General features: G+C 34.2%; 2 protein-coding genes and 1 pseudogene across 2 annotated transcripts; 2 read left to right on the top strand and 1 right to left on the bottom strand.

The window, feature by feature from the left end:
- The first annotated feature begins 2,623 nt into the window (after positions 1 to 2,623).
- Positions 2,624 to 8,833, top strand: LOC115962904 (F-box protein At5g39450). Its single transcript, XM_031081785.1, has 2 exons — positions 2,624 to 5,280; positions 7,977 to 8,833. Exons 1-2 carry the CDS (start codon positions 3,422 to 3,424, stop codon positions 8,029 to 8,031), a joined length of 1,914 nt encoding a protein of 637 aa, XP_030937645.1. The 5' UTR covers positions 2,624 to 3,421; the 3' UTR covers positions 8,032 to 8,833.
- Positions 8,834 to 11,547: 2,714 nt separating this feature from the next.
- Positions 11,548 to 15,713, top strand: LOC115965681 (farnesylcysteine lyase-like). The gene is made up of 5 exons (XM_031084969.1): positions 11,548 to 12,224; positions 12,952 to 13,125; positions 14,144 to 14,503; positions 14,622 to 14,797; positions 15,241 to 15,713. Exons 1-5 carry the CDS (start codon positions 11,682 to 11,684, stop codon positions 15,503 to 15,505), a joined length of 1,518 nt encoding a protein of 505 aa, XP_030940829.1. The 5' UTR covers positions 11,548 to 11,681; the 3' UTR covers positions 15,506 to 15,713.
- A 1,979-nt stretch (positions 15,714 to 17,692) lies between these two features.
- LOC115965549 lies at positions 17,693 to 19,529 on the bottom strand (annotated as a pseudogene).
- Positions 19,530 to 19,564: the final 35 nt, after the last annotated feature.

Raw genomic sequence — 19,564 nt, 5'->3', positions numbered from 1 at the left:
CATAGCATTCAAAGCATCACTCTTCCAAACTTTCAACGCCAATGACATTCATCCAAATCTTAAGATTTCCTCCTTGTGATCTCGAAAAATATCATTGCCAGTGCGAATAAGGACTCCAAGTTTCAATGTGATTATTGGGTCAAAGACATTCCATCGAAATCTTAAGATTTCCTCCTTGTAATCTCCGAAAATCATTGCTAGTGCAACAGAGGACCGAGACAGGCTCAATGTGATAAATTACCCTTTGATACTGTGATAAATTAGCGATTTTTCCAAAAGATTAAGCTATTAGCCTATTAAAAAACAAAGAATTTAATTATTTAACCATAATTTTAACACAATGCTTAGTTAAACTCCAAGTGATTCAAGGATTTACTCAATCTTGAAATCTTATGTGCTCGTTCGTATGAAAACTTAAGAATTTGGAGAATTTGGATGGATGGCTGGCTTCATGTAAATCATGTTGGTAGCTAATGTGATGTGTTGATGTAGGTAGGGCAAATGCCATATGTATTTGTAGGGAGATAGTGAGTAGAAGGCCAAATAACATATTTGCAAGGCCTAAATAATGTTGGGCCATGGGCATATACTTTGGACCACGGATTAAAGAGATGCATCATTATGAGTTTGACGATAAATCACTCATGATTAAATACCTCTACTGAGCTAATAGCGTCAGCTTAAGTCTTGAGCCCTAGATAAATGATCTCGGAACAAATGGGATTATCCGATGACACTTTTTAAAACTTCCAGATAAATCTATAATAATCTGTCTGACAAACTTGCATTTAAAGTTGTATAACTGATTAGGATAAGACAAGAAACCTCAAAAGTCTCTATTCATCATAACGATGAGGAAAGAAGAGCCCAATAGGACAGAAGCTTGTCCAGTTGAACAAATACATCTCATGCTGGAGAAGAAAAAAGAGCAAATACAATAAAGATAAGGATGAAGAAGGAGAGGAGGGTGAAGTATAAAAGGAAAGAAGCTTCTAGAAAGAAGGGATTTTTCAGATTCATAGAGAAAAAAGAAAATGAGATACATGGTGAGAAATGTATTGAGAAAAACTTGATGAATAAATCTTTGATCCTATAGTATATTCAAAAATTTGTTTAGTTCTTACTCAAATCTTCCCATTGTGGATTATTACAAACCCATAATATAAGTTAATTGTGATCATACGCCCAAGTTAACCAACATTTAATATTGCGCAACTACTGTATTTATCAAGTAAATTCAAGTATATAAAATTGTCGACATGAGTCGTAGGAAACTTTAACATCCAAACATCAATGATTAATGGTCACCTCTACCAAGAGAGTTGTAGTTCCATGGGTAACTTTTAGTATTTTGGCGAAAATGTTGAAGGTTAAAATCTTCCACCCCCTAATTGTTGTAACTATTTTTTTTTTTTTTATGAACTCTAATTGTTGTAACTAATTTACTATAATTGTGTATACTTATATTTATATATATATATATATACACACACTATTTGACTTATTTTTTTAAAAATATATTAAAGTATTATTTAAATGTACTATAACTATTGTTTTTAAGACATTCATTAACTAAAACTTTTTAAAAATAAAAGAAGGGAAATATTAACAAGCATCGTGCCGTGCTTGTTAAGATTTTTCTATATGAGTCTCACTTAAAAAAAAGAAAAAAATTTGTCAAAAAGCTACCAAAAAAATTGTTATTAAGAGGGACCATAACACAACCGATAAAAGATAAAAAGAATAATGAACTATTATAGTCACTCTCTTAATTATATACTAGCATCTGAGCACGCGCTCACGCATGTGCTCAGAGGCTCTTCTATTTTTTGGGTAAAGATTAATAATTTGCATTTAATATAATTTGAGATTTCTACTTTTTCTAATCACAAAAAAAAAAAAAAAATGAGGTGAGTTTTGTAGATTGGAGGAGTTTTAAAACTAACAAAAGAGTGATCCTATTTTGTAGAGAGTTAGAGAGTAGAAGTGAGAATTTAAATTAATGTAAAAGTAGGAGTTTATTAGAAGCAGAAAAACGTTTTAACATAGAAGTAGGAATTTATTATTTTTATTAATTTACTATTTTAACCCCATTTTTAAATTTTAGGTAGGGGTATTTTTGACAGTAAAAAAGGCAATAACTAACTTTCTTTTACCAATTTACTATTTTAATCTATTTTTAAGTTATTGATTAATTAATTTAAAAGTATTTTTGACAAAAAAAACAATAACTAACTTTCTAAATCTTCTTAATATATAAAGATATTTATTATACATACGCGGCCACATTACCGACCGCGTAAATATGAAGTGTGTAATAAAGTGTGTTATGGCCCCCACACTGCCACATAACACACACGCCCTGTTTGACGAACGTGGAAATGGTAAGGCAGTTGGCCAACCCACCATAATTATATATTAATATTCCACAAAGTTTATTAAAGAGCCAATTGGACTGCACAGTGAGATAAGTAGAATAATAAATGTGATGGTTTGTGACTTTTTCGGCATCTACGAGTCTACCTCGCTCACTCTTTTCTTTTCTTTTCTTTTTTTTTCCTTTTTATTTATTTATTTATTTTTATTTTATGGTCACTCTTTTCTTTTTTACTCTTTTGCTATGTGTGTGACTTATGGTCTTTGAGAATATGGACTTTATGGGTCTTTTTGTTTTTTTTTTTTGGAAAAGATGGACTTATGGGTCTTGGCCTCTACTTTAGCTCAATTCAATATTGGCAGGCTGGCATAGAACTAATAGAGGACCCCAGATGGGAATCAATGATAGTACCGAAGCTTAATTGGACTTGTCTTTCTTCTCTTATATCATTTGCCTTTTTGAGTAGAGCCACAGAGAGAGAGAGAGAGAGAGAGAGAGGGATGACTTTGATTTAGTGGTGATGACTTGACCTCAACTCTTCCCAGGTTTATCATCAGTCTCCTTGCCTTCATTTTCCCTTTAACTGTAAGCTCTTTCTCTCTCTCACTCACTCTTTCTCAGGTCTGAAATAATCATAGATGCAAGATTTTTTTTTTCTAAAAAAAAATTTGGTGATTGGGATAGACCCATTTGAGTTTTGGAGAATCTGAAACAAACCCATTTCATCTCTGGTCTTTTCAAGTGTCATGCATGCTTCTTAGATGCAATAATTGAAGAATCTGAGGCAAACCCATTTTGGTTCCAGGTCTGATTCTGTTTACTTTACTTTTACTGAATTAAAATAAGACTGGATTTCTAAGAGTTTCAAGGGTGCCCAATTACCCCTTTTTTTTTTATTGCCAGTTACTAATGATTGTTCATTTTAAGATTTGGGGGTAGTGTGTGTCTATGGTGAAGTATGCAATTTAGGCAGTCAAAACATATAGAACTGTGAATCAATATTCATTTGCTTGACAAGCAAAACCAATTGTTAGTCGAAAAATAATGTTGTCTGAACCCTGCGGGTCCAGCTTGCTTCTATCTCTGCCTTATGATATATTTGCCATAGTTTCCTGGTCCCTCTCCCCGAGGGACCTATGTAATCTCAGTTTATGTTGCCGGAGTCTGTGTGCCCTCATGGCCACTGAAAAGGTCTGGCTTACACGTTGTGAAATGATGGGCATCTTGTCCCATAGAGACCTCATTGAGTGGCGAAAGGGTGTGTCGTCTTACAAGGCGCTTTGCCGCTTCCTCATTTGTGTTGAGCCATTGATTGGAATTTGGGTTCACCAGAACCCTGAGCTTGGCAACGTAGTCTATGTCATGCCCGGTTTTGTTTCAGTTGTTGGATGCCGGATAATCCCCCAAGAGCTTGGTCCACTAGGCATAGAAGATGGCCCCATCCTATGGGCACCTGTCTTTGAAGTTGTTGGTAATTCTGATGGTTCCGCCACATTTTTTCTACATGGAAGAGACAAGGGACAGGACTTCTTTTATCCTGGTTCAGTCAAGCCTGTGGAGAGGGCTTGTAATGTGCTATTGCTCGAGGTTGAGACTAGGCAACAGGAAAACAGGGATGAATTGTTGCATAGTAAGAGTTTTGCTCCCCTTTCAGATAAGGATCTAAGAAAAGTTTGTAGGTCGAATAGTGGAATTTCAAGGTCTCAAAGGGTGCTTGGACAGAATGAGGCGAAGGTGCCATTCAGTCGACTGGGGTTTTGTGATAGAAGAAAGTTGTTGCATGTTGTTACCACCCAAGTTCGACAAAAGGTTCCTGAGTGGGCTAACGGGCCACTATTTCCACGGTTAAGGGATGATGAAGAGAACTTTCAGAAGGAGCTGGTGCTCTTATTGGAACGGAGATCTCTGCTTATGCATATGTATAGGCATGGTGGTTGTCAAATTGATTGGAAGGCAAGTCCCGAACTGTCAACTGATCCTAGCCAAATGGAATTGAGCCAGATTAGAAAGAGTCTTGATCATCCAAGTGGCTTTTGCATTTCCCATAGTGATGATGATAGTCATACACAATACACCAAGAGAAAAGGTCTTGGTGGATACTTTAGGGATAGCCTCAAACATATCCTGGGGAAGTCCAGCTCAACAAATGGTAGTGATGCAATTTCAAAGAATGGCTCTTCTAGCAGTGAGCATAAGCACGCACAACTTCATGAGTTTTTGAGGTCAGATGATACAATTAGACTTGCATTGCATGCAGCCAATGTTAAACTATCTTCTTATCGAGCATGGCCAAACATGCATGAAAGTCGGTTTGCCCTTTACAAGTTGCCCATGCGGGTCCCAACAGCTGACCAAGACTATGCTGGTTTGTGGGGAGGGACATTTGGTTGGCCTCCTGGGAGGCCTAGTACAGATAAGCCCGGTAAGGCTCTCTTCTTTCTTCTGCTCTCCTATGAGGAGTCCCAAGGGCAGCGAAATCTTATTGCGACCAAAATTTTGGAAGGCACCCACTATGTTCTGCATCCTAACGGTTCAGCAATGTTTATAGTGAATATAGATGAACCTTCGCTGGATCCATTTCCATTTGAAACTGATGCAGATTCTCTTCCTGTGAATGTAAAGCATGCTTTTATAGGAGAGGGCATTGCAAATGGCTATGGATTTAGATATCCTGGCTCAAAACCTGGTTCTCTCTTTGTTTTTCAAAATGGTCTTCTTGCCTTTATTTGGAAAGAATCCAGGGCAATCTTGACCTTGCAGAGACTTAACTTGCAAGAGCTACTTAGGAAAGGTGAACGAGTGCCGCCACTACCTCCAATTGCCAATTTTTCATATTTGACCAAGTCCTACTCAAATGTGTTTGCAGGCTTCCCAAACAACTCAACTTGTTTGTCTTCACAAAGGTTTGGCTTACCCCTTAGATGAATTCTTATATTGCCAATCTCTCATTTCATCTTTTTTCTCTCAGTAATTGATATTTTGTCCTTGCAATATGCATTTGTTTATTTATTTTACTTAATTTCATAAAATTTCTTTTTACGCTATATTTACTTCATAGATAATAAATGCATATTGACATTTGTGGTGGTTAGTGGTTACTCGTGAGTGTTCTTTCCTTATGCTACTGTGATGTGGATCTATACTTTGAGAAAGACTTGAGTATTTTGTATGTGCTACAGAAGTTTGAATTAGTATGTCATTGTCATTGTCATTGTTGACAATGACAAGGCCAACCCTGACTAGCTGGATATTTTGAGGTTTTTATTTTTGTGCAAAAAACATGAGAGATAAGATTACTTATGCAATAGACATTTGAAATAATGAGACATTCAGAATATATGAGAGATTATTAAATCATATTTTAGGATTAACTTTATAATATCAATGTTTATATGTTTTTAATACACAACCTCATCTTTGACGACAACATCTCTGCTGTACCTAGCTAACTTTTGTCCTTTCTACTCAACTGATTTTTTTTATATGAGTGGGATCTGCTGATGCAGGACCTTTAAGGAGATATCTTCCTAATTTTGAGAGGATGGGAAGTGTTATGGAACTTGTGGATCATTCATTTGATATTATAATCACTCAAAAGCAGTTCTCTATTTCTAAATGGTATTTATGTGTTGTTCTTGTTACTGATAGGACAAACTGGGGGTGGTTTTGCTATCGTGAGATGGGAGTAATTCTTTTTTTTAGATCTCAAGCTTAGGTTTATCTTATCTTAACTTAAGACAATTAGGTACAACTTGGCCTAGTATAGTTAACTATTTTAATGTTTTTGTATTTATGTACTTTGAGAGCCTAAAGCTACAAGTTTATGGTGTTAAGATGACTTAAAGAAGCTGAACAATTAAATGACAATGAAACCACACTTTACATAGGTTAATTTTATTGAAAAAGTTGTGTGACTCATTAATCGTGGGCTTTCTCTATAGCTATATCATGGTTCATCGCTCATAAGCCTGATCTTGGGCTAAGCATATTATGAATTGAGCTAGTATTGTCCATGCAGCATTAGTTGATACAATTTCATCTATTAGAGAGTGTTTGTGAAATTCAGAATTTAATTTTGAAAAAGAAAAGTTGTCACCAACCATAGTTGCAAATCTGATTTCTTTATCTTGGTTTACTTATTAATTTAGGAAATTATAGCCAATAAGCTCTAGATCATAAGGCCTTCATCTACTCCTCTCCTCCTTAATTACTTAGCAAATAATTTTTTACTTACACCTTTGGAAAATTTTTGGGAATCAGTCCATAAAAATCTAGTCACAGTTTTGGGATCAATTTGAGAAATTGTTATCTGCCCCCTAGAGGAGCTTCAAGTTTTTTTGAAGTGTACAAGGGTGCTGGAAGGCCCACAAGTTAAGATGGTATCCTGCACATATGCACATATACTTATTTTCAAGCCTATCAAAATCCTTTTTTATTTTATTTTTTAATAAGTAATAAAATTTTATTGAAAAGAGACTACTTAATGCAAAATAAGCATAAAGTAGACTAAAGAATTACAAACAAATACCAAAGATTATATACAATGAGACTAAATAAACATTGGAATAGAATCACTATTCGTGAGTCCCCAAGCTTGAGACCAATCAAACAAGGTACCAACAAAATGAGCTAAAAGCTGGTCCCTTGTGCTCTTCAAATCGTCAAACATCCTCCTATTCCATCCTTAAATGTCCTTCTATTCCAAATATCCAACAAATGTTTACCCAACCAATTCCTCCAACCAAACAAAAGTTCTTTCACACTCACTAGTAAGACCCAAGTGATACCAAAAGATCTAAATACAAAACACCACAATTGATAAGCCTCTGTGCAATGATTCAAAAGATGATCCACCCATCCCCACCTTTCCTCCTAAAATTTTCATAAGTAAGAATCTTCCTCCATGCTGTCTTCCAAACAAAAAAGACACTCTCTGTGGGGCCTTTATGCCCCAAAACCCTTCCAAGGGAAAGTGACAAAAGAGGACACTCTCCCACCTATGATTATTATTATTTTTTTCGATAAATAATAATTTATATTTTTCAAGGAAGAGGACAAACTGTATTTACACAAGGTGTATAACTCCTACCTGTGATTATGTGGTAGTAATTCTGCCAAAAGATGTTTGGGAAATAAAAGTGCAGGTAGATTATGAGACCAGAAGAGATTGTAATTTTTGGTTCTGCTTTTTGATGCCAAAAAATTGTTTGATCTATTGGCTTTTGTAAATCATGAGTCTTCCAATTTCTGACCTTTAACATTTATACCTCTAATTCATGCTTATGACCTACCGTTGTAAATTACGGCCTTATGATTATTGTTTTCTGTTCACTTTTTGTATGAGTTTGAATCCATTAGTTTGCTATATGCCTTTGATAGGTCAAGAATAATTTGACTCAGAAACAGAAATATAGGGTGTTTGAAATTTTCTGGACTTTTGTTGTATAATCTGATTCATTAGGCTTTAATAAAGGAAAGCCAAGAGAGAGTTTCTGGTACTTTTGGTGTAAGAACAAGTTGTTGAGAGCAATTTCTTTAGCCTCTAAGATAATGAAATTGGCTTCCTAAATTTGTTTTTTTGCCTTCTTTGATTATGTAGATTCCCACAGTGCAATGACATACGGACATCACACTTGCAACAAAACATGCCTTAGCAAATTGACTACATCACCATCCTTCTTCTAGGAGATTTTATTTCCGATATAAGGAAATGAGTTCTTGATAAATTTAAGTAGGCCTTCTGGAATCAGAGACATCTTTGCTACTTAGGCAGTAATAGGTTGCCCCTGGAATCAGACAAATCTTTTCGTCCCAATTTGATTGATGCTACAGTGAGAATCTCAAATATGATGTGTTTCCCTTTCTCTAGAGTTTCCAAACGAATGAACTTTTGAGGTGTGTACCAGGTTATTCTTTGACTGGGAAAAATGGGAAAAACTATACTAAGACAGTAAGACATTTATGGGCATTTGAATTACAGTACAAATAAGTGATGTGCTACCACTGCTCTGATTCCTTGTATAAACTACATAAGGTTGCCTTTGGCTTCTATTGACGGTTCAATGACTTTGGACTTTCATCTATTCATCAAACCATAAGCTGCTCCTCAATGCTGCTGAAGTTCAAATGACATAAAGATGGAGGCAATCTTCATTGTCTGATTTGAAATGTTCAGAGAATTTAACATTTCAGATTGTTGAGATGATATGATAATAAGCATTAGAGATAAGCATCTGGGTCAAAAAGTACATCACCCAGTTTGCTATAATGTTAATGGGAGGGGATATTTGTATCAAGGGATCCTAATAAAGGTTCTAAATGCATTGATGATAGAACTTTTTTCTCACTTTCAAATTTTCTCTTAAGCATGGCAATATTTATATTTTAATATTTTCTTCAATGCCATGCCAGTTATTCGCATTTCAACTTTATGTAGCATGGTTACTATTTGGTTTACCAAAATGGTGGATAATGCTCGAATTCATTATTGTCTTTTTAGAAAGTTTTAGTAGATGTTGTATAGAGGCCTTAATTAATTTTTAGATTGTATCGTCATGGAATTTATGTTGATCTTTAGAGTTTTAAGTTATATTCGACACTTCACTGTTTTTATTTTTGAAAAAAAAAATCAAGCTTAATAATTTTACATGGTTTACTCTTTTTTTTTTTTTTTTTTTTTTTTTTTTTTTTTTTTTTTTTCTTTCTAATAATTAATATAAAAAAAAATATATATATATATATATATATTTTTTTCTGATTCATATTGAAATACTGAAAAAGAAGAAGCCCTTTCTCAATTCTAAATAATAATAAATTGGTTTCATGCCTAATAATTTTACATGGTTTACTTATTTATATATATATATATATATGTATATATATAAAGGGCAAGATTTAGGTACATTACTTAGGGGATGTTTCTTAGGTTCTTCTTTTAAAATTCTGCCATATGGATTTTTTTTCATGAGGTGGAAGCTATTTTTTTAGTTAATCATCCACATGACCGAATCTTAAGAGATGAACCTAAGGAACAACACTTAAGGTATTGTACTTAAGTTTTGTCTAACCAAAAAAAAAAAAAGTCAACTATTTTTTTTATTCTTCTCTCTAATAATTAGTAAACGTTTATTTGTTTATTTCACATTGAAATATAATAGATTTTAAATAATTAAAAAGGGCAAGGATTTTATTCAACCTGGATTGCATAAGTTCCTGCAAACACCATTAGGTGGCACACTAAAAAATTAACAAGTGTCCTTGGTCATATGAGAAGCACATTACCAATTAAATGAATTTTCTTACCCAAACAAACCCTTCTTCTCTCTCTCCCTTACAATCATAGATTACCTCTCTTGACAGTCCTCTATCCTTTCTTCCTCCACTAGCACCTCCATCCTTGATCTTAGACCCCCACAACCCAATTCCAAACACAGAACCTAGCATGCCCAAACTCAAAGATTTACATAAGAACTATATCTAAAATATATTTCCACTAAGAAAATCAAATCAAATAGAAAAAAAGAAAGAATTAAAAATGAAAATTGGAGTAGAAAGGATGGTGACCACCATTGATGGTGGCGTCATTGGCAACCACTTAGTTGATGGTGGTGCTAACAACGCAAGTCTTGTTGTGGCAGGGCTCAAGACCAAGAAAACCAAGATGGGAGGGAAAGGAGGATGACAGTGGAGGGGTTTTGTGGCGGCTGGGAGCATAGACTAGCAATGATCGGTAGTCTTTGCCATGGAGGTCGGCCATGAGATCTTCCATCATCGAGAAGGATGAAGGTTGCATCAGTGGATGGAGTTTGATTGAGGATCAGTGACGAGAGAAATGGGTTAAGGTTGAGAGAGAGAGAGAGAGAGAGAGTAGGGTTTGTTTGGGTTTTAACACTCATTTAATTGGTCATGTGCTTCTTACATGACTAAGGACACTTGATAAATTTTTAGTGTTCCACCTAATGGTGTTTGCAGGAACTTATGCAACTTAGGTTGCATAAAATTCTTTGCCCAATTAAAAAAAAGGTGTATTTTATTAACAAAGAATCCTAGCTAGCAAGTACTTAATCCATATTATCTATAAGAGGATTCCCCTATTTGGATTAGAGTTTTATGTGGTTTAAAAATATGTCTAAATCATACGTTTAATAGGGAAAAAACTTGAGGACAACCTGTTAAGAATATATCTTCAACTTCACTTAAATTACCTACAAAATAGGAAACTCTCTTACTAATCTATGTCTTCAAAACAAACTTATCCAAAAAAAAATTTTAAAGGAAAAAAATATGACATTAGACCAAAAAAAAAAAAAAAAAGAAAAATCTCATTACATGCAAAGCACATATGATGAAGCTAATAATATAATAATTAGATCTAGAATATTCAACGCTTTAATTAAATTTTTTAATTAAAAATTACTAGTAGTATAATAAAAATGGATTAAGATACCCTTTTGACACTGATTTCATTTTCTTGGACATACTACCACCTATTTATGTTAATACTTTGGTAACATCTACCATTAAACAAGTGATGTGGCTTAATGGACGCCACTTATTTAGCATTTTATAGTTAGATTACTAATAAATAAAATTGGATAACATAAACTTAAGGTTCAGTTTAGTGATTTTTAAGATCACATGAGATCTTAGGTTTTGAACCTAAGATCAACATCTTAAGATCACCTCCAATGATTTTTAACTTCTCAAAACCTAAATATCAACATCTTTAGATCACCCAAAGGATTTTTTATTTTTATTTTTTGGAATAACTTGGTATTTGCAGGCTGAGACCACACACATCCAACAAGAAAATAGTTTTTTTTAATAGAAATAATATAATATGCTGCTAAACTTCCCTAGACCCATGCACAAACAAGGCCCTTGACACAAGAAAATAGAGTATATGCATAACCTTATTTCAAATAAATAAATAAATGGCATGACCAATAATATTTAAATGGAATCAAAGATTAAGGTGCTGTTTAAGTAATATTTTTCAATTTTTAAATAATATTATACACATTTTCACATATTTTTTTCCCCTATATATATTTTAAAAAAATACAAACAATATTATTAGAACAACTTTACCAAACGCCTTAACTGGCTAACTTTTTTTTTTTTTTTTTTTTTTTTTTTTTTATAACATAAAGCATCAATTTTAGTCTGGTCAAGAAAATTGAAACAAGAATGGTGTGAGGTTTGACTCCAATCTATCAGATCAGACAAGCTACAAAATTAGCAAAGCTATAAGCTCAAAGACACAGAGAGTAAACTAGCTTCAGATAACAACAACAACAACAACATGGTCTCACCACTCAGCTTATCCTTTTTCACCTTCTTCCTCTTCCTCTTTCTCTCTCATCCCCAAGCCCAAGCCCAATCCCAATCCCAATCGGATCCCCAAAGCCCAACAAATGACCCACCAACAATCTGCATCATCGGCAGCGGCATCGGCGGCTCCTCCGTGGCCCACTTCCTCCGCCTCTACTCCTCCTCCTCAAACTCAAACCCGTTCTCAATCCACATCTTCGAGAGAAACGGCGTCGTAGGTGGCCGCATGGCCACTGTCAACGTGAGCGGCCACACTTTCGAAGCCGGAGCCTCAATTCTCCACCCGAAGAATTACCACGCCGTGAATTACACCGAGCTGTTGGGTCTCAAAAACAAGGACCCTTCTTCCGATTCCTTCTCTCTCGGCATCTGGGACGGTCAAAAGTTCGTTTTCAAGACACTCAGTTTCAGTTCCAACATTCCCTTTGTCGACAAGATTGTGTCGCTCGCGAACTCGCTTCTCATGTTCTTGCGCTACGGCTTCTCGCTCCTCAAAATGCAAACCTTCGTCGAGGTATGCCTTTTGTTTTCAGCTCTAGTTTCTGTCTCTGTTTTTTAACTTTTGTTTTAGTCTTATGCCCACATGTTTTACTACATTTTTTCTTTATGGATAATTATAGGTTTACTTTGTACTAGAAAAACATCGTACACATTTGCAAAAAAATATGTTCAATATTGTACCACATTTGTTAATCTAGAATGTGAATCTTAATTAGCTAGTACAATGTAAATTAAGATTTTTCCTTTCTTTTTTGTTACTCTAGACTTGTTGTTTGTTTTGGTCTTAAATGGATTTGTTTTAGGAAGGGAAAATGCTAAAATACTATAAATTTTTACTGCGTAACCTTTACATATATGTGGCAAAGATATGATTGGTGGGTTTTGAAAACATAAGAAATGAATGTATGAATTACTTTTTTGTGTGATTGGTATCACATTGACTTTTTAGTAGAATTTATAGTATCCTAGCATTAGTTCGTGATGTTTGAAGTGATTGCTTTTAGTTCCTTAAATAACATGGTCAAACTAAAAACTACAATGAATATTTTAAACGTCAGATACTAAAATCTCTCCGGAGGTAAAGTTTAGGGACAATGTTTATTTTATTAAAATGCTTATGTTGATTAAAAAGTTTGTCCATTTGTTGGTATCTCTTTAAAGTGCTTTTATTGCTCTATGTTTGAAGAAGAATAGGCTTCTCTCTCTCATTGTTGATCTAAATTCTATATTTTGTGGTGTAGAGTACTGTGAATAACTTCTTGAAGTACTATGAAAGGTTTGAATCCAGACCTGTTTTTGAGACAGTAGATGAGATGCTTAAATGGGCAGGTTTGTACAACCTCACCACCCGGACTCTACAAGAGGAGTTGATTGATGTTGGGTTGTCTCCCTTGTTGATAAAAGAGCTTGTCACTGTAAGAACTTGGACTGTTTTACGTCAATGTTTCTTTCATTAATCATCTTTACTTTTTGCATATTGGTTGATTGAGTGCAGATACAACAGAACTACTTTTTTGCTACTGATTTGGAAGGTTGAGTATGTTTATGCTTCTCGGTTGTTTTGGATTTCTTAAATGCTTGCATACAGATCGAGAGATCTATAAAATGATAAAATGATTTGTTATGACTTATGAAACATAAATGGACCAGTGAATATATTTACTGGTTGAGTATAGTTGAAATGAAGATTTTGAGATGGATGACTTAAGAAACACGAAATTCTAACATCTTAATTGAGTGAAATTGGTAAGACTTTTAATCTGCCTGCATATACTGTTAGATGGTTAAATTGTTTTAGACATATGTGAAGAATACTTGTTGGGATAGTGATTATGGTGAGATGGTCGCATATGGGTTTGAGATACTATAGTTGGGATGGGACACTTATATGTGCACCTTGAGCTATTAAAAGAAAAATTCAAGAAGAAGCCGTTTGCCAATACTAAAGACCTAAATGTAGAAATTCACATAGATTTGGGAATTCACAACCTCATATCAAGCATGAAAATGTAGAAGGCTGCTTGCCCTATTGAAATTTCCCAGCTTCAAGTTTAAACATCACTTCCTTTCCATTGGCTTTTGCTGTTTGCAAGAAACATTCTGGTCTAGTGGGTGACGATGAGACAAATGTCTACTGTTGCATTTGGTTTGAGTTAGGACATGCTATATACTTTCCTTAGCAGCTTTTATTGCAATTATTCAAATTAGCAGTAGTTATCTTCAATCTTTTATCCTTTTCAGTTCTTAACTGGTGAATATCTGAGGAGAAGCATCCTTCATCAGTTTTTCAGTATTAGTATCTTACTTATTCTCAATATAATGGAAGATGATGTAATTTTGATCTGTTGAAATATAAAATTGACCTGGAACTGGATCATTTAAAAAAAAAAAATTCAAGGATCATCATAATTAAAATTCTGTTGATTTGTGCAGGTCATCACAAGAATCAATTATGGCCAAAGTGCCTCTATCAGTGGACTTGCTGGTGCAGTTTCATTGGCAGGATCTGGTGGAGGATTGTGGGCTATTGAAGGAGGGAATTGGCAGATGGCTGCCGGACTCATTAATAGTTCTGATGCTGCATTGCACCTCCATGAAGAAATAGATTCTGTCTCTTATCTTGGAGAATATTATGAACTTAACTCCACGAAAGGAAATAGTTACAAATGTGAAGTTGCAGTGGTTGCCACTCCTTTGGCTGAGTTGAATATTCAGTTTACTCCTCCAATTTCAATTCCTAAGAGAAAATTACAACACACACATGCAACTTTTGTAAGGGGCCTTTTAAATCCAGTAAGTACCCTAGCAACTGTTAATACCATGTATCAGACTTTTTGTGTGTGTGTGTGTGTGTGCATAGTCCATACTTTATTTTCCTTTTTCTCAAATCTTGATGTGTTGTTATGTCAAGGGATATTTTGGCCTGGATGCTGTATCAGAAATCCCAAAACTGGTGGCCACTCTAGAGGATCCTGACCTTCCATTCACAAGCATTTCAGTTCTCAAGAAACATGATGAGAAAGATTTTACTTACAAGATATTCTCCCGGGAACCCATGGCAGATATCTTACTGGATAGCTTCTTTAGGTAATATTTTAAATTCACAATATATATATATATATATATATATTTTTTTTTTCTTCTTCTGTTTTTGTTTCCTTTTCTTTCTTCTTCTGTCTCTGTTTTCTTTCTTTTGGGATTGGATTTTTGAGACAATTTACTGTATGGGAAGTTGATTTATATCGATGTCCTTGTGATCCGCTACAGAAGTTACTCACTTGCACCTAGCAAGGTTGCTGCTAAAATCAGTAATTATGCGGGATCAGGGTTAATGTCTTGATTCCTAATTAAGATGTGGGAAGTTGATTTCTGTCAGTTTGCTTACTTCTAGTTGGCAAGGCATTAATAAAATAGGTGTAGTTGACAAGTTAAATGAATTTAATTTTCACCATCATTGAACTATGAATGAACTAAATGCTGAACCCTTGAATGCTTAGATACTAATTGCTGTTTATTGCTACTACTGTCAGTGTGCGGCAGGAGACCATTCGAATTGATTGGGGTGCTTACCCTCATTACAATGCTCCTGAAGAATTTGCACCATTTATCTTGGATGATCGGAATTTGTACTATGTGAATGCTTTTGAGAATGCAGCTAGCACAATGGAGACAAGTGCCGTTGCAGCCGAGAATATAGCTCGACTAATCCTATCAAGGTTTTTTAGCCAAGTACTCTTGATCTCATCTAACTTGGGCTCAAATTCTGATGGAGAGATTTTGCATGTGGATCTGTGAATTTTGTATGTAGGTATACATTTTAAGTGAAACATTTTCAGATTCTAGTTAAGACCATGATGTAACATTTTGTACCATGTGATTCGTGAAAACAAATCAAAGAATGTACAGACGCATACCAAGTAAAATAAGTAATGTACGTCTGGCAAAGAAATTTGTATGGGATATTGTTGTATAATATATGATTTTATGGGTTGGTGCTAACTTATATCTATATATTAACATTTAAAAATATAAAAGTTGAAGCGTAATATTTATTGTTGCTTCTGTTCATAGTTATTAGTATCTCAATCCAAATCTTAAGATTCTAAGATCCTACATTCCTAAAATGTCCTGGATCTCACTAGGATCTCTACTAAAGTAAAGATCTCAATCCGGATCTGATAGGATCCTGATCTCATAGCAATACTAAAGATCTAGTACTATAAAGGAAAAAAAAATTGTTTATTTCGAGCCTCCAAATGGAGTTCAAAGGCCCCAAACTGATAACAAAATAATAATATATGGATTAGCCCAGTGGTCCTAGCCCAAATTGATTATAAAAAAAGCAAAAAATAAAACCTAAGGCTCACGTTAGTCGTTAACTTAACCTAATAAACAAAATCACAAAAGACAAAAGAGACTACTAGAGAGTAGAAGGAGAGTGCGAGAAATTGAGAAATCTAATAGTTCACACCACTGTGAGAGACCATCAATTTATTTTTATTTTGTAATTCTTCTAACAATGACGAGAATTTTGTATATAATGATCAACTGTACTTTGAGGAACCCATCCAAGATAACCAAAACTTTGGTCTTGATGATTGAGTGTGTTTGTAGTGTTGTTTGAAACATTGTTACTTGCTTTGTGTTGTTTATGTGAGACATTAGGTATTGACATTGTTATTTGCTTTGAGTTATTTATGTGAAACATTATGTATACTTTTGAGTTGTTTAACTTAGAACTTAGTATTTGAGAGTTGTAACTTTTGAATTTTGAACTTTGTTTATGTATTTGTAATTTAGTACTTTGTCTCTTAATAGTAATTTCACTTATTTGTATCAATTTTTTTTCAATGTTTCTTCAATATATATTATGAATTATAATTATAGGTTTTTTTAGTATATATTTTTTTAATTGGAAAGTAAAGGTCTTACGATCCTTGTGTTGATCCTACGATATGATCCCTGAATCCTCTCATCGATCCTACAATATAATCCTCGAACCCTCTCATTAATCCCAAGTAAGATCTCGATCCTGATGACCTTCCTCCTGTTGAGCTATATTAGTATAGAGTCCATTCAGTTTACTTTGGTCCATTCAAATTATTTTTGACTAATTAGACCATAAATTGATTCTTTTTGTAATTGCCTATTTAGTTTTAAGCTTAAAAATTCAATATTTTTTCTTAAATTTTAGGTTGAAAAGTATGGAATTTTATTTTATTTGGGCCAAATTCTTTAGTTTTAGGTTTAAAAATACAAACAAATAAACATTAGAAATTAGACATATGGGCCTTAAAAAAGTAATAAAAATATTAATATTCCAAAAGAAAACCTTAAAATTCAAGTTTCAATAATATAGAAAATATATTTATATTTGGAAAGAAAAAAATTGCTATGATTCTAAACTTATATAATAATTTAAACTTTTTCTCCAAAAAAGAAAAAAGAAAAAGAAAAAAGCCTATGTAACATGTTACATGTGTTCTACAAAATGAGAGTGTATATATTTTTTAATATTCTTGGATGTATTCAAATTAGTTAACCAATTAAGATATTTTTTTTATAAAAAAAATCTTTTAATTGCATTTTCTCAATTTATATCAAACAATATTATAATTATATAATTCAAATCTTTTTATTAAATTAAAATTTTCATATATATATATATGAAACATTTTAGAATTGAGAATTCCTTTTTATTAACATTAGTCGCAAACTCATACGATGCGTGAGAAAATGTAATATAATTATTTTATAAGAATATAATGTAAATTTTATAGGCTTAATAGTGCATGCGTTATAATGTGTCTTTCATTCAACAACAACAAACAATGATAATATGACATATTCAGTTTCTTTTTTTGATCAGAAAAGATGAATTCCAGCTATACACAAGTCTAGCCAAATACAAGTTTTGAGTCATTGAAGGGGCAGACAAAAAGTAGAGGAAAATCCTACAACACAATATATAGATCATTATACACTTTGTGACGCTAATTTGTTCCACATTTCCGTGTTATCTTGAACAGTGACATATACAGGTTATAACAGCATGGATCTGAACTTTATAATGAATAGATGAAAAGGCATATAAACAATTTTCTCTGCTTTCCAGCATAAAAATTACATCCCTGAGCTTGTATTCAACCTCTATATCTGGAGAGTGGCGGTCCCTTGCAATGAACTACTGCAACTTGAGAAACAAGAAATCCGTTTTATCTGCACCAAGATGTACAAGCCAATTTCCGTCATCAGTTCCCTCAACTGCTTTTGTTCCATTGACAGACATGGAGCTCTGATCAGATTCCCCAACACCATCTCCAGTAGAGGATCTTTGAATAGATCTCCAAAAGATGAGCTTTGCATCCCATCTTGACCAATGGAGCTTGGAACAGATTCTTTTGGTTCTTGCTCAACAGACAATAATGAGTCAAAACAGGTGTTTTTTCTTAGTTCCCATTTCAATGTCAATTTTCTCCTTTGAGCTTATAAAAGATTCCCCATTGTTTGGAGTCACAGATGCCGCCACCATATGTTCTTGCTCCTTAACAAATGATCGGAATTTATTCATTGAAGGGGGGGATCTTAGAGAAAAAAACTTCTCTGAGGTTTCCCATCATTCCCTCGTTATATGGATTCTCCTTCTTATCATATCAGTAGCGGTAGTTCTCATAAGTTGTCTGGTTTGTGCAAATCAGATAGAAATGGAAATTTATAAGGCCACCAACAAACCAGACAGCTATGAAGCAGTACACTACGAGAATATCCGATGGGATGTCATGCGACACAGCATTCCAAAAACGGCCTTTCTTTTGAAGAATGTTGGTCAAAGAAAATGCAAACACATAAATGCACAAGATGGTTGAAGTTGATATGAACATGAAGAAGAACCGATAGTTACGTGATCTAATGCATTGCCCAACCCATGGACAGTGATGATCAAATCTCTGGACACAATTGTTGCAGATGGAACAATGAGAAGTACGAGGCGGGCGATAGAGCATACAAGTGTCACAGTACTTCACTTTTACTGAGTGACCATTCACAATCACATCTTTTGTCCGGGGTAGTTTCAAGTGAGGTGTTCTCCCATTAACCCACACCATCGATGGGGTAGTTACATCAAATGCTTCATCTGATTCAGGAGGGCTTAAATTTCTAGGACTATTCCAGGATCTCTACTAGAGGTCAAGAAGAGAAATGCTAAATCCAAAACAGTGATGAATAAACCCACAATCAATACAAAATACCAAAGAAGGTTATCGTTGTTCTTCATATCCTTGATTTTAAGATAAATCTTTATAGAAAAAGTAATTGCAGGGACCGCAATAAGGAGTATGGACAGAAACAGGGATGCCACATCAGGCCCAAAGATTAATCTCCCACCACAAAAAATTTATTACTTCCCTTCCAAACTTTGTACAGCCGTCCGGGTTTATCATTCAAGTCCATACTGTTACTAAAAAGAAGAAAAACCCAGAACCCAGATTAGAATTTCTAATCAAAACCACAACAGAACCCTCTCTTATCACAACCCACTTTCTACTCCTCACTATTCAATGCATATATCACACCAAAACCCACAAAAATCTTCACACAAAACCAAAAAAATTCCCATCATTTGGGTACACAATGCATGTGAAAGTGAACTGGAAGTTGAAAAATCCAGGTGAGAGAGAGAGAGAGAGAGAGAAAAGAGGTTGTTGGATCAAAAGAAAAACCAACTGCCTCTCTGCTCGCCCAAAAAGCTTTTAATTTATTTTTGTTTTCTCAGATCGATTATACCAATAAAGAAAGATGCTATCTTTCTGTCTCTCTGTCTCTCTCTCTTTCTATTCAGTTTCTTAATTATTG

Source organism: Quercus lobata, chromosome 10, assembly GCF_001633185.2.
Source record: "Quercus lobata isolate SW786 chromosome 10, ValleyOak3.0 Primary Assembly, whole genome shotgun sequence".
Taxonomy (NCBI): domain Eukaryota; kingdom Viridiplantae; phylum Streptophyta; class Magnoliopsida; order Fagales; family Fagaceae; genus Quercus; species Quercus lobata.
This window is presented reverse-complemented; position numbering and strand designations above follow the sequence as displayed.

Excerpts from the sequence above, each read along its gene's own strand:
- LOC115962904 (XM_031081785.1), top strand. The coding sequence starts at position 3,422 with ATGTTGTCTGAACCCTGCGGGTCCAGCTTGCTTCTATCTCTGCCTTAT. Across the intron at positions 5,281-7,976 it reads ACTTGTTTGTCTTCACAAAG|ATTCCCACAGTGCAATGACA; the intron begins GTTTGGCTTACC and ends TTGATTATGTAG.
- LOC115965681 (XM_031084969.1), top strand. The coding sequence starts at position 11,682 with ATGGTCTCACCACTCAGCTTATCCTTTTTCACCTTCTTCCTCTTCCTC. Across the intron at positions 12,225-12,951 it reads AAATGCAAACCTTCGTCGAG|AGTACTGTGAATAACTTCTT; the intron begins GTATGCCTTTTG and ends TTTGTGGTGTAG. Across the intron at positions 14,504-14,621 it reads TAAGGGGCCTTTTAAATCCA|GGATATTTTGGCCTGGATGC; the intron begins GTAAGTACCCTA and ends TGTTATGTCAAG.